Here is a 16526-nt window from a genome sequence, read left to right as displayed (position 1 = left end):
GGCGGTGCCTGCATCGGCTTCAGCGCGGCCGCATCAGCGAGAAACAGACGAACAGAGAAAAAGAGAGAAAAGAGAAAGAGCGGCGCCCCGGGCGAGCGGCGTTGTAGGCTATCGCGCGCGTCCTCTTGCGTTGTGGAAGGTGCACGGCAAGCACGCGGTATATATGCGGCAGAGGGTGGTGCGCGCGCCGCGGGTTCGATCGATGTGGGCGGCGGGTGGATAACACCACGTCGCACAAACTTTGCCGCGCCAACTTAGAGGGACACTTTTGGGGACCGCGACCCCGCTCGCGATCAACCAGTGGGAGCGCTAAGGCATTCGCTCGCACATGCACCTCGAGCGCGCTCAATCACCTTTACTACTTATATTACTTTGCGTTTTCACTAACTTTGCCCTTATAGTTGGCATTTTGAAATTACACACTTTTGAGTTTAGCTTTGAAATTTGATTAATCGTCGTTCAAATTACATGTTTTTATCTAATAGACAATCAACTAAAATGAAATCTTTATTAATAGACAAACTCTCTTAAACTCTCCATTAAATATCGAATGTTATAATAATCATCGGATAATTGGAATTATACGTCGAAGCGTTTTGTTTTACCATCTCGTGTTTATCATTTCTCGCAACAAGCATGCCATCATAAAAGGTCCCCGTTTTATAACTCCTCGGTGACCCATAAAGTCAAAGCCGCAGCTTTCGTTTATAGAAAGAATATTTTTGTAATCTAAACAATGTGATGTAGCAATCTCAAACGCATTTTCTTTCCATATATTTTTAGTAAATAACCGTAAGCATTATAACATTATAAGAACGTAAATTACTTTAAAAATGTTATTCTTACATTGTTGCCACACACACACACACATATGTATAATTTAAGGTTTCTTAATAACAAATAATTCTAAATAACTATGAACGAAATTCCACCACAGCGGTACAAATTAACGGAAACTGGAATAGCTTATTACAGTGAAATACAAGGAGCGAAATTAGCAGACAATAGGAATCTGCACAGGGCGGCGGTTTAGCCATCGTCTAAAATGTGTGCTGTGGTCTGGCGAGAAGGTCTGCATGGAACTCATCATAATGCAACTATAGAATACGATTTGAACATTTTCTCTTTGTTATCTCAAATTGTCTGCAATTTCATCTGCTTTGAGTAGTCCTCTCTTTTGTTTCTAACCAGACTTCTATAAATCAGTGTTGAAATTAGTTCTTATAGCTATTTACAATATGATATCCCACAATTTTACCATTGAAATACTGAACTATTACCACTTGTGTAGCAACAAGTCAATACTTCATTACTGTTTTGCTTGCAGTTTCCAGGATTATACTTCGTTCTTCGTTACTTTTTGTAGAGAAGACAAATAAGCAAACGTTTACCAGATATTTTTGACAACAACTGTCTTATAACGTGAGGTGGTTTTTGAAAACGTAAAAGAAGTTTTGAGTTATAGGTGCTTCACTCGCCAAAAATAAATCACGTGCCGAGATCAGGCGTTCTGTAAGTTCTGAATATTTCCACTCGCTTCATAATTCTACGAACTTACCCGCTCGAGTCCGCCCCGCATCGCCTGTTGCTAGTTGAAGTTGTACCGCCCTGTTAATTTTAACATAATCGGCTTTATTTTGACTAATATTTAACCATATTTCGAATAAATAAAACTAGATAAAACTACCTTGTTTTCCTGTTTAATACTTGTTTTAACATAGACATTTGGCCATGTTTGTCACATAATCCATACTTTTACATTTTTTTTCTAAGTTGTTTCTTAAAATATTTAGTTTGCTATTTATTTTATGACTAGCTGTCGTCCGCGTCGCATTAAAAAAATTAATAAGTTGCCTATGTTTTTCTAGACTATGTTCTACATCTGTGCCAAAATTTCATCAAGATCCGTTGAGCCGTTCCGGAGATACCTCAACCAAACTTCCATCCATCCATCCATCTAAACATTCGCATTTATAATATTAGTAAGATGTATTTTTCATTAATTGTTAAATAATAAAAAGAAAAATAAAAATTTATAATTGCAGAGCACTTTGCGCACGACACTTTAATTCAACAGCTAAAGCTGACTGACAGACGTTTTTTCAATAGACACGCTGACATGTTAAGGACTCTACAATTTAAACGTTGAATTATTAATCCATATTTATTGTGTAACGCTAAAAGTTGATGGAATATTTGATAAGTTTCCTTCTTTTCTTTTTCTTTGTAAAATAAGTAACTGTGTGTACAAAGATTGCAGAACCAATTCGCTTATCAAGACGTGTATTCTATTTGGAAAAAAATTGACTACTACAATTATTATAAGGTTATTAACAAAAACACAGTTGTATTCCCGAAAATTATTATTTTAATTTAATAAAAATCTCCATAATTTCTATATAACATCATAGAATAACTATCGTGTTTTTAAAATAACATTCTCTTATATCGATTTATTGCTCTTCGAAGATTTACAATTAAGTTTTAATATTAAGATTTCTTTACGAATTAGTGCCGATAGTAAGAAATATTTAATTATTTAATTATTGCTAGGAAATGTTGATAACTTCTAAAAAACATCAAAATAGTTCTATTTCTCTAGTCATCATCATCATCAGCTCACTATACGTCCCCACCGAGGAGCTCGGAACCTACCCTACTTAGGGGTGACTAGGCCATAGTCAACCACGCTGGCCAAGTGCGGATTGGTTGACTTCACACATATCATTGAATTTTCTTCTCAGATATGTGTAGGTTTCATGACGATGTTTTCCCCGTAAGAACGTCGGATAAATGTACATATGTAAGTCGAAACTCGAAAACACATTGGTACTTGGCGGGATTCGAACCCAGGACCTGCAGATTGCAAGTCAAGTACTTAACCTCTAAGCCACCAACGCTCTAGTTATAATATTGTATTTATCATACAAAAACTGTTAAAATAATGGTGTATAAATTCTTAATCACTTTTGTAATTTCTTATTAATTATATTGTTTGCAATAACTAAGAACTTTTGTATATTATGTAAGTAAGTATGAAATAAACTAAATTCTTTGATGATTTCAGTCTATCAGTGATGTTCGTCGTTCGTCTATACTTTTTATAATTATAATGTAATAAATATATATACTTTTATTATTAATAACGGTATAAACACATATCGACAATATTCTTGTAATCTTTATATAGAGTAGAATCTACGTATATTAATAACCTCTAAGAATTATTAAAAAAATGTTTTTTTTAATATTACATAATTTTACATCTCATTTTATATTATTAAATATAACAATATTGACTTAAATTCTTCGAGACTTTTCGTTGTATCAATTTCCGTTGTGCTTGATGTTTACCTAAGTGCTTAGTATCAAATGTGGAGTTTGTTTAAAATGTGTGATGGGGTAAGTACATTGTTATTATTATAAGAATAATTAAAGGTTGATTTTAAGATATGCTTCGAATTATTAATATGCATATGCAAAATATTTCATGTAATTAAATTCTTTAAACAATAAGTGTAGAGAACTTACAGCCGAAATCAATATTCGAAGCGAAACATTTTTCCCTATACTTGGTGTTTTCCAAATATTGCAATGATAATAATCGAATAATATTATTTATTGTCTGGATGATCGAATAATTTTTGAACACCATTTCATCTAAAGTAACCTAAATAATTTTCGGATTGATCACAATGATCGAATATTGATTTCTGCTATTAGAGGAATAAAAAATTAGCAGTTTAAATATATAAAACTAGCTTTTACCCGCGACTCCGTCCGCGCGGAAAAGAATAAAAAATAGAAAACTGGGTAAAAATTATACTATGTCCTTTTCCTGGTTCTAAGCTACCTGCCCACCAATTTTCAGTCAAAACGATTCAGCCGTTCTTGAGTTATAAATAGTGTAACTAACACGACTTTCTTTTATATATATAGACTAGCTTTTACCCGCGACTCCGTCCGCGCGGAATAAAAAAAATAGAAAACGGGGTAAAACTTATCCTATGTCCTTTTCCTGGTTCTAAGCTACCTGCCCACCAATTTTCAGTCAAATCGATTCAGCCGTTCTTGAGTTATAGTGTAACTAACACGACTTTCTTTTATATATAAGAAGACTAGCTTTTACCCGCGACTCCGTCCGCGCGGAAAAAATAGAAAACGGGGTAAAAATTATCCTATGTCCTTTTCCTGGTTCTAAGCTACCTGCCCACCAATTTTCAGTCAAATCGATTCAGCCGTTCTTGAGTTATAAATAGTGTAACTAACACGACTTTCTTTTATATATATAGATAATTGAATTGTATGTAATTGGAATATGTCGCTGTATTACAAGTGTGTGTGAGTCTAATGGATCACGTTAAAGAAATAAAAAGTTTTATGCAATTCCATTAGACGTTTAGCGCGAGTTAAAATACTTCCTAGTTCACGCAGTTAACGTTTGGTCAACATCTGATGATTTTTGTCCTGATTCTATGAATTTCTTACATTACCTTGTAAATATCTTATGTTGAGAAATATAAATTACAACATCTCCATCTCTGTATAGTAAATCCACAAAACTGGAATAACTTCAGTTAAGATATACTCGTTTATAATAAACAGCCTTTAGCTGTTCATTCATACTATCGTACTGTTATCGTATTGTGTTTGATTCTTCCTTTAAAGCCCGGTTTCTGAAGCTTCCATTTATTTTTCACTAGTTTTTACCCGCGACTCCGTCCGCGCGGAATAAAAAATAGAAAAAGGGGTAAAAAATTATCCTATGTCCGTTTCCTGGTTCTAAGCTACCTGCCCACCAATTTTCAGTCAAATCGATTCAGCCGTTCTCTTTTATAAATAGTGTAACTAACACGATTTTCTTTTATATATATAGATTATCACTAATATGTCACTTCAACAGTGCTATCTATATGATATCTTTAGTTGTGTTTCCAAGTATCAAACGAACTGTTCAACAGTTTTGGAATCGATTAGTAGTCCCACTTTCCGCCAAAGGATAACTCGGTTATGAAAATGCATTTTAAATTGATTTTATCGCTTTAAATTGTCTACAAATATAAAGTGTAAAAGTCGAAATGGTCGTTTTGTTTCCTTTTGTTATATTTTTATTTTAAATTTTATTGCCATGCCATACGTGTCATAAATCATGTAAAAAGTAAAAGACCCAAATAAATCGATACAAATTAAAAAGAAATATTCGTCGCTAAGTTACCGTGTGTTGACACTGCTGAATAATGATAATTTAGTGACAAAAAAGTCAAATTTATGTTTACTACCATTTAACAGCGGAAATTGGTCAGTTACTAACACTTGACGATTAAAATTGGTCATTAAGTTAAAGTAAGTTTTACGGAGTTTTACGGATGATACCTAGTCTGCAAACGCATTTCATTAAATTATCGAACCATAAACACCATGGAATTGATAAGAGGACATCGGAAACCGGGCATAAGTAAATTTCTTTCAATAATATATAATTTATCTTCACATAAAAAATTACTAGTCGTATATAAAGTTTAATCATTTATAATCTCTCATGTAACTACGCACGTGCTTTCTAAAATATTTCTCAAACTCGTAAGTAAAACGCTTAATCTATTTGTAAATATAACAATGTAACGCACCTTTGATTCTTTTGGAAACATGTTGCGATGTATGACTAATTTTGTAAAAATACTACTGTGAAATTTGTGTTCAAGCCAACTATCTAATGTGCCTCATATCTCTACCAAACTTGCGTAAAAACTGGCAAACTAGATGCTGTATTCAACGTCATTCAAACCTCTACTATTGTTATCTACAATATTGAAAACGGAATTCAGTTCTTCAAATTTCTCAATAATATTAAAATAAATATACTTACCTTGATTCCATCTGTGTTGTTTATGCGCATTTTAAAAACAGCCATTTAGATTTGGACTTCGTCGTGATTCCATATTTATTTCCGTAGGTGTGAAACATCGAACCAGCTGACTATAACTTTTTTTTTTTTTTTGAAACTGAACTAAGCTGTCTTAAGCTTCGCATATTATGCTATGTATATTACTTAATAGTCTTGCCGTTACATTAACTTTTGCATTAGGTACAGGACAACACCAAGTAGAGCTCAACAACCAGGAAATCACAATTCTGTCATGATCTTCAAATTAATATAGTAATGTACGTGCCATAGCTACATTTTACCATTGTTCTAAAATCAAATCTTTCAAAAACCTACAGTAAAAAGTGAATCTACTTCTTGGATTTCACTGTATACAACTTCCCAGCGGCAAACACACGCGGCATCATTTGCTAACTTTCAGACTGAGGCATTCCTTTGACGCTCGTCTAAACAACCACTATGCAGTGTAAATACGTCGTGAATTCCAGCAATTTACTTTGGATCGGTACTATTGCATCTGATAGGTATAGGTTCGTACAACTCTGTCTGTATTCAATTTGTCATTTTTTATATCTGTTATCAAGTTTTATCAACTCATGTGTAGGTTTTGGTGAATAATTTAAATTAAAACCACTTACAAAATCCCCTCTCTTTTTGTCTTAAATTCGTACTCCCGTAAATTGGTTTAGACTTAAGATACAAACAGACTGACAAACGAATTTGTTACTTGTGTATAAAGAGAAATTAATATAAAACCAAGGAATCATAAATTATATTTATTTCATATAGAATACAAGTTTTAAAGTTACAAAAAAGTGTAATTAATAAAAAATTTAAAACTTAGTCGTTATACGAAAATACATTTTAGATGTACTAAGTTTGCATAATAACAAAATTATTAAACATAACTTGAAAATCAAAAACTTTGTAAAACTTTTAGTAGAAAATTTATGTCATTTTAAAATTGTAGCATTTTAGATATAAAAAAATCAACAATAAAACCAGTATTAATTAGAAAAATATGATTTTCTCCTAACTTTGTAACTTACAATATTTTCATTTAACAATGTCAGATACGAGTTACATCTAAATTCGAATCAACTTTGGCATACGAATAAAATAAAGATATTATGCGACATTTTCAAACAAATCTCAATAGTCTTACGACATACTTTGGTGGCTGCTTACGCCGCCTGTTGCCGCCGACGGGAACAATTTAAATTTTAAATTTGACAAATTCAGGCACGCACGTTGTTATCCAAATCCAATTTTTTTTTATCATCTCAATTTCAATCAATTTTTAATATAATGGCTATATAATGCATTTTTGTAAAACTAAATACAAATTTAATAACTATATATTAACAAAAAAAAAACCTTTTTTAATACCGCGTAATCATATTATCGGCATAAAAAAACAGTTATAATGAACTTTGAATTTGAATCATTTTCTAATGCAAAACATAGGTAAAGCAAATCACAGACATATAATTATACCATATATATATATAACATGAACAGATTTAACATGTAGGTAATTCTTTGGCACTACAATGTACACATACTTTAAACTCGTAGTTCAAGTTATTTATCTAATATAGTAAAAGCCGTTGTCAAAATATAATATAATGGATGGTACCCCTTAAGATGAACAAAGAGTTTTGTTAAAAATTGGTAATTTCCATTTAAGGAAATTAATAAGGGATCGAGTCATATATAGTCTATTTTTCTTATAAATTTTGCTAGTATAAAGATTTATCAATGTACAACATGTACAGCTTGTAGCTGTAATAAATATGTAGAGATCAAAAAAATGTTTTGCACCTATGATGTTCTAGACCAGGGATCCCCAAACTATTTTGGACAAGTGACCCCCTTTTCTAAAATGAACCGTTACCACAGACCCCACGGCCAAATTATCTACTTTTAAGATCAATTATTGTTATTATTATTATTTTTAATAAATACATGAATACAACAATGGCTACAAGAGATCTCTATTAAATTAAATATCTTTTTGACCAATAAAAAGCATTTAAGAAAAACAGTTGTTTTAGTAATGTTTACACTGGTAGCACAGTAAGAGTAAAACTAAACTTTGTAGTATAAAAATAAATAAATCAATCAATCAATTATTTATGGAAATGCAACATAATGTTGTCACAAAATATTTTTTACTGAACTACAATTGCGCGATATAATTAAACAGCGAGAAATATACAGCAATAAATATACATAATTAAAAAAAAATGACAGACGATTCACACGAGGTCAGTTGAGAGGCAAATAAAATGAACTGTGTTGAGTACAAATAAATGAAAGTAAATTATTTGATAAAGATGCAATAATAAATTACGTGGTTAAATGTTAACGTGATCATCTTACATCCTCTTCCGCTTCTTCGAAGCTGGAGATTTTTCTTTCTTGGCCCTTTCCAACGCTCTCTTCTTGGCCTGTATACGAGCAAGAATGACGCTTTCATCGCTCGAACTGCTGTCGGAAGAACTTTCCACTTTTTTAAATCTACGTCGACGCCTTTGCTTTCGCTTAGAAATGTCGTGTGATTTCAGTGATGGCAACGGTACAGCTTCCCCTTTTGCCGTAGTTTTCGAGCTCGACGGTCCAGCAACAGCGTTGTCTACCCCATCTGCTGAAAAAATAAAACAAAATTTACACAAACCAAACCAGTGTTAAATAAAATATGGTGGTTTGAATATTATTATGGTATAACAAAAGAGAAACTATTTAAAGTATAAAAAAGAACTGCTCTATTCTCTAAAATTACTACTAATTTAGTAAAATACTATATCTATGGTTTAAACATAGATGATTAAATAAAGAGATTATTAAATGCTTGTTCAGTGCATATATTACCTAATACTATTTCTATTTTATAAAATTGAACTCCAATAGCCGTGTGGTGTAGGACACTGATGGTACAATATTTAACTTAAAGTCCCGATTCACCATTCGACTATTGTCTGTGATCTAACTAAAGATTTTTAAAAATTCTAGCAATCATAAAATAAAAACACATTAATAAAACATACATACATTAAGATGACGTAAAAGAGGTCTATTTCAACCAAAAAATTTTGGTAAACACCAAATACTGAACTAAGTAATGCTATCTAAATACGTATCAATAAACCAAAAATATTTTGAGTCAAAGAAAGACCTGAACATGAAAAGACGGTATGATAAATACAGATAGATAATGTCTACACTTAAGTGTAGAACAATTTCCTAGTCTATTGTCTATTGTCTAGAAGATATTGTATCATTTTGCAAATGCAATACTATCACAACATTGTAATATCTTGATCTTCATTTAAAAATCCAATCAATCTTAAAGTCTTACGTTTTTCTTTTCTGTAGTTAAGTACATCATTATTGCTTTAAGGTTTCATATTCATTCGCAATTTAGAATAATGGCTACAATTTTTTTCACACAAAGGTGTAAAGAAGTGAATAGTGAAATTATTCGTTGCAAAGAATTCGCTGTCAGAGTGTTAATTATTAGTAGCAAGACGCGCGCACGCCGACTCGTGATGTTTATTAAGGTAAGTTCTGAGGGCAAAAGTTTTGTTGCAGCGCATGCATTCAAATTTCTTATCAGGAGAGTGTGTTTGTAAATGAGCTCGAAGATTAGATCGGTCAGCGAAAGATTTTCCGCAAACCATACATTTATAAGGCTTCTCGCCGGTGTGCAAGCGCAGATGTCCGCGCAGCAACCAGGGCCGCGAGAACTGTTTGCCGCATTCGCGGCACGCGTGACGCATGCGGTGCGTCAGCGTGTGCATGGCCAGCGCCGACATCGACACGTACACCTTGTTACATTCGCGACAACGCTGAGCCAACTCTGAGTTCAAGCTGCGGTGCGTCTGCTTATGACGCGACAAATTAGAAGAGGTCGCGTAATATTTACCACATTCATTACAGTCGAATTTAGTTGGCTTCTCGTTTGATATACCTTCTGAAGAGCTGGCATCATAAAAATAAATCTCTTGGTCCCTGTTTGAAAGACTCGAATTTGAAGACCACGATGGATTAGAGGCACTCGTGCCAGTTGAAAGATATGATAATGCATCATCTTGTGGAGGGGCTTCGTAGCTATTTGGTTCAGATGCCTGCGATGTTATAACTGTAGACCGTTGATTATTTTGCGCCATCATAATTAAAGTTAGGACGGCTTCTGAATCGTCAGGAGAAAGTAGTAAGTTATGCCCGGTGATGGGCTCTTCAATGTTATCGCCACTTTCTAGAATAAATAAAGAAACTGTGTAAGAATGTGCCGTCTCCCTGCGAGCATCGTGAGACGGCTCAGGGTTACTAAAAGGCAAAAGAAACAAAAAAATGAATTTTAAAGGAAAACACGGACCAATGAGCCTTTTGTTGACAGGTGGTTGATAAATTGGACAATGAAGGTTTGAAAATTAAGATCATGCATGTGATACACGTATATCTCATTTGCTAAGAGGTGAACATTGCTGGGCAGCGTGAGTTCGTATGTCGTGGGTACCAACGAAAAAAATACGTAGTAGACGTTGCTGTGGATGCTTCACAGTGAAAGTATCGATGTATCGTCACGGAATAATCCCCTTATTCTTTGCATTTTTCAGTTTGCCAAAGATTTATATTTTATATTTCGAAGCTTAACATGAACTTTTTCTCATCAGCGTTTAGCCAGAGGAATTGGGAGAGGGGATCTTTATACATGAGATATCGTCTTCTCTACGGTCATCTTCTGATTCTATAACTAATTGATAAAATATGACCTCGGTGGTTATAGTGTACCCCCTCCCGAATTCACTCATACTATTAACAGAAGCTTCGGTCGTTAGAATTGTTTCAGGAGACTTAATCAATTTTTGAGTTCGAGTTCAGCTCCTGTTGCCTTAAACAATCTTACACTCTTAACTGGACCTTGTATTTAAATTAGGTTTTGGTAGAAGTAGGGATCTTGTCTTATCCGTCGTTTCTTTTTATTACATTCTTCATTTGAATTTTTGTTTGTCTGCCAGGTAGAGTATATCCAGTATTTCGAAAACTTTTTCATCAAAAACATTCAAACATCAACAACGCGTAGCAACTAAATATAAAAAAGAAAACAGCGATACAAAGTTCAGAGCTTTAGTATACTTCATTTTTATTTGAAATTTATTTTTCCTTTTTTGAAGAGTTGAACACATACAGGGCCGTGCAAAGATAAGTAAGAAAGAGGGGTAACACGTTTCATATTTTTGTGGAAGCATAATTGGAACCTAATTAAGTATAGCTGGCATTCTTTTATTTGGAATTGTTATGAAAACTATCCATTTTTTGACGCGTATCTTTTTAGGAAGTCAAATTTTATGCATAAAAATTATGGCTTTTAAGATATAATAATTTTATATACACAACAAGCCAAGTGTAATTCTCTTCTCGTTGCCATATATAAGATTTCTTGTGCGTTTAGAAATGGAGTAATAAGTAGTAAGTAGTGGAGTAGTAATAAGAAATATTATAACAAAATCTCATACATGCGTTTTGCACGCGCTGTATGTTACTTATTATTTTCCCTGTAATTCTAGGACCAGAGCTGGGCATTAACTCGTTAATCCGTTAATCGTTAATTAACGAAGTTAACATTTTCCTTAACGGATTAACTTTTAAGTTAAATTCAAAAAGTGTTAACGCTCTTGTTAACTTCCGTTAAATTTCACTTCCGTTAATTTAGTCCGTTAATTGTAACAATAGACACTTATTGACGTGTTGTCATTTTATTTAAATTATGCATCAGGCTACATTCGTAAGTTCGGCTATGTTCGGGGACCGTCGGCGAGTCGAATGGTGAACGAGAACGAGAGAGAACGAGAACGAGCGAGTGTGATGCATGTTATACAAATACAATACACCGAGCGGCCGGGAAAGACGTGATCAAAAAAGTACCGCAGTATCCTTGTTAGAAAATAGTGACGATTTAACCAAACTTACCTCTATCAAATATTGCGAAGTTTAGGCGCTAGACACCTTCAAAGTTTTTTAATTATTTCACATTTACACAAATATCTCGAAAAGTCTATATTACATTTTATTCACATTAAAACTGGTTTTCATTTATTTAACATCACTTTTTTTAGAACATGATTTTGTTATAAAACCAACATAAGGTACGAAAGTACTTTATTCTAAATACAATAATTGTACACTTATATATATAGATAAACACTGCGTTGAATTGCAATCAAAATAATCAAGTGTGCATAACTCTTCAACGTCGTAACTAAATTACAACTAAACTTTGTTGGCGACGAAAATGTTTATTTTAATATTGAAGTTTAAAGACAGCAAAAAATATAAAAAAAAATCGTTTATGGTTCATTTGAAAAGGCGTACAAATAGGATTTTTTTGTCATTGCGTAGATAAGAAACAAACAATGAAAAATAAATTTAAAAATACGAAAGACGAAATGTGCACGCAATAAACATTCCTCAAAAACAAAAGGGATTTAGGTGTTTATTACCGTCGTTTGTTTTTTTTGGGGCTTCTTCATAGTCAACGAAAAATAATTTTGCATTTTAAAAATATGAACAAAGGATCAAATGGACAGCCCGCACAGAGAATACGATAACGAACTCGATGGATTTATGGCCCCAACCCTTCTAATGGTCGGGGATGCACGTGCGCTGCGCAAAGACAATAGCGAAGATAATTTGTTTGTTTACAAAAAAAGTATACGACAAAACGAGAAAGAATGAGGAAAAAGATAAAATAATTATGTTAGTGAAATAATGTTAAATTGTGTTATACTAAAATTCATATATGAAATGTCGTCGGCACAAGTGACCTTTACAATAACATAAAAAACAATCTCAAATAAAATGCACTGAAAAGTAACAAAATAATGTCATGAAAACCCTCTAAACTCTAAAGAAAGTTCTCTTCTTTCTTGTAACATTTATTGTATAATTATTGTTATTTCGCAGTCGGTGTCGGCCGAAGTAAATAGGTGACATTTTATATTTGAGATGTATTAAACATACTTACGTTTATGTCCCTTCTTACTGCATTTTGTTTGAGATTTGAGATTGATATTCTTTTGAATATTACCATAATACGAGTATGTCTCACTGTTTAATAGAAAACTTGTGTTGTCTAAATTTAGTTAGCTCTCTAATTCCGTGAAGTTGGATGGTCGATAAAAAAAATGACTGAAAAGGTCAATTGTCCATCATTGTCAGTGAAGTATATAAGTGTGTGTAACTAGTGCATGCTATGTCATTAATATCGTACAGGCAGTAGTACATCACCCCAATCGTCAAAATTTTATTTGAGTATATTATATAACTAAACTATAGATAGGATTAGCGCTCGCCCGAGATTTCGTAAGCGCAGTAAAAAATAGCCTAAGTTCTATAGAAAGTCGGATTCGGAGATTATTCGTATGGCCATTTCCCGCTTGAATATATTCGTAATATAAACCAAAATTAACTTTAACTGTTAACTTTAACTTGCGTTAAATTTTCTTAAATTAAACGCTTTAACGATTAACGAAGTTAAATTTTTATTTAACGAATTAACGATTAACGAAGTTAACTTTTTGATTAACTGTGCCCACCTATGTCTAGGACCATAAATAATGTCACAGTAATAAAAAAGGGAAAGTACGATTGATTCTATATTTCTTGTTCTGGCATCCTCGGTTAAAAACATATTTAATTGGTACATATGTTTTAGTCTGTACAAGCGTTTTATATCTTGTTGCTCTTCAAAGCAATAATCCCAATCCATTAGTCCCAAATTTTTCCACTCACAAAAAACGCTACTCCATACAAAATTTCTCCTCTCATTTTCCTTTTCCTCACCTTTAGGGGATGGATTTTGTATAACCTTTTACAGTGCTCAGCTACGCAGTAACAGTAACCTCTAAGCAAGTAAGTCTTTAAGTCTTTAGGTCTCGTATCTACGATGTGAAAAATATTTCTAGATATAAACTTCGATCCCCATTTTACACTTATACCGAATAAGTTTCAAAACAGCCCGAAACACGTAATCATTTATTTTTTATAGTGTTGATATCTTTCTTAATGGTCCGCTTGTAGTAACAGAACCCTATGAGCCAAATTTCAAGTCTCTAGGCCCAGCAGTTTCGGCTATTTTAATACAACAGTCAGTCAGTCAATAAATCAATTAATGAATCGGATAAACAAACTACAATACAATATGCGTTGGCAAAAGATAACACGACACTTGCTTATAGTATTTTATACCTTGTCTAATATAAGTTGACGATGTTCATAATGAAGAGAACTACTACCCAACAACTAATAAAGGCCCGTTACAAAAAAAAAACACACAGATGAATTGAAAATCTTCTCCTTTTTGAAGTCGGTTAAATAGGCAAGTTATTTTAGAAACCATTTCAATAAATGAATATGTAAAAAGAATAATAATTGAGCGAAAAGGTGTTTATTATTTAATATATTTTTCCAATAATTATATTATTATAGTTGTATAAAAAAAACTATTTTTATTTTTAATTTATCAACAGGCTAATTTTGTTTCAATTTATATTTCTGCCTAATAAACTGAAGGGAGACTAGAAAGAAACAGTTTGTATTAAAATTAAAGTAATCTAAAAATTTGGAAAAAAAATTTCATTTGGAAACCGCATACAAAGAGTTTTGTGGTAATCATCGCTTAACATTTAATGTTTTCTTTTTTTATTTGAAGCGGTGCATAGCATGTAAAGAATCATGAATAATTTTGAACATTTTAATACAAAGTTGACCTCAAATCTATTTTATTAATCATATTAAATAGCTTTGTCTTGGCGCAACAACGATATAAAAAGCCCGTATCACAAATATACCTAGGAGTCATCCGTAAGAGTATTTTTTTTTTTAGTAAAAAGTAATATTTAAATTTTCAGAATATTATCTTTTAATACAGGTAAGATGTGATTAAATTAATTTGTCTGATTAAATTATTTGGATTAATAATTACCTCACGTAATTAATGGAAGAACACTATGCTAAAATTTGTCAATTTACTGGTTTGTTAGTTCTAAACTTTACTGGTTTCAATCAAAATTATCAATTTATTTTAGACAAGGTACATTCTTAAACTATTCACAAGCAAACCAAGAAAAAAAATTAACTCACCCGAATTATCCTTGGAGGAAACGGTGTTTTCCAAATCACCTGTCGTTTCCTCAGTCTCCTCGAGGCGTGGAGTTTCCTCAGTTTTAAGAGGAATCGCCGACGGGAGATTTTCAGTTGGATTCGCCATCACAAATAACGAATAGGCGGCCTGAACTTCAGTTAAAGTAAGTCCCCAGTACTGCCTACCTACCTTGTATATATTTTTATTTCCTGTTGAAAAAAAAACATTTAAACACGTTTCATTTTATTATATATTTATATATTACTAGCTGTCGCCCGCGACTCCGTCCGCGCGCAGTTAAAAAAAAATGAAAAGTAGATGTTGGCCGATTCTCAGACCTACTGAATATGCTCACAAAATTTCATGAGAATCAGTCAAGCCGTTTCGGAGGAGTACGGGATCGAAAACTGTGACACGAGAATTTTATATATTAGATTGTAAAATACGAGTAGCATAAATATGTTTCCATTTATTTATTTAATAAATATCAAATATATTGGTACCAAAATATCTGTACAATGTAGTAATTAAATTTTTTCCAGTGGCAATACAAATTAATTTTCAATAGATATTAATAAATCAGATCAGAAATGATTCGGGCGAACCACGAATTTTTTATATTTTAAACTTGATATTTAAGATTTGCCTTTTTTAACCTTTAAATGAGTTTAGTGGACGTTATATGTAATAAGAAAATGTTTCGGTTATTACTCTGAAAAGAATAAATTGCACAATGATGACGCTATGTCAAATTTTAATATGATGCTGATAGGATAAATAACACAGAAATGTGTTTTTATAACCAAAATATAAATAAGGCTTAAGAATAACATTTTATTAAATCCATTGAATTAAAATTAAACATATATTTCAAAAATTAATTATTAGTTTCGGTATTGCCGCCAAAAATATAATTTAGAGAAAAATCTATTGGAATAAAAATGAAACCACAAATTTATACAATACAACATTTATTTGTAATGAAACAATATTGTTGGCTACAATCAATTATTAAAATATTAATAATATAATTTTTAATATGGCTAAAATAAGCAGTTAACATAGTTTTAGTTTTTCGCCATGCCATTTTAATTCTTGAACTTAAAATAAAACTAAAATCGGAATAATTTAAAAATAAAATCGGAATATTAAAACTAACGCCTAATTTTAGAAACATTTGGAGTAACTTACCGTTACGCGCGCGTAGCCGATATAAAATGATCACTTGGATTGACAAAGCTGACCTAGAGATGTATATCCTGTCAACACTTGTATCTATAGTGCACTGGACAGACTATAAACAGTGGTTTTTTGTGCCTTATTGATTTTCGCCATTTTTGCGCTAACTTTTATTTATTTTTTTTGGTTATTAACTTTCATGAATTTTCTGCTGATTTTTTTCTATCCAATTTGAAGGCTAAATTAAACATTGCTTAATTTATTTGAATAACTGTTGGTTTCTAAGACAAAAGAAAGCATATTGTCATCCCTGAC

The 16526-nt window shown here is 32.3% G+C and overlaps 1 protein-coding gene across 2 annotated transcripts; it reads right to left on the bottom strand.

Annotated features, from left to right (window-relative positions):
• Positions 1–8252: 8252 nt before the first annotated feature.
• LOC106717162 lies at positions 8253–15206 on the bottom strand. 2 transcript variants are annotated; one of them, XM_014510890.2, is made up of 2 exons: positions 15032–15206; positions 8253–8534 (listed from the first exon to the last, which is right to left on the bottom strand). In XM_014510890.2, exons 1-2 carry the CDS (start codon positions 15156–15158, stop codon positions 8266–8268), a joined length of 396 nt encoding a protein of 131 aa, XP_014366376.2. In that variant the 5' UTR covers positions 15159–15206; the 3' UTR covers positions 8253–8265. The 2 variants fall into 2 exon arrangements, with proteins under 2 accessions (XP_014366376.2, XP_014366377.2); XM_014510891.2 differs by having other exon boundaries at positions 8253–8531.
• Between the last annotated feature and the right edge of the window lie 1320 nt (positions 15207–16526).

The sequence above is a fragment of the Papilio machaon genome, chromosome Z (assembly GCF_912999745.1).
Source record: "Papilio machaon chromosome Z, ilPapMach1.1, whole genome shotgun sequence".
Lineage (NCBI taxonomy): Eukaryota > Metazoa > Arthropoda > Insecta > Lepidoptera > Papilionidae > Papilio > Papilio machaon.
This window is presented reverse-complemented; position numbering and strand designations above follow the sequence as displayed.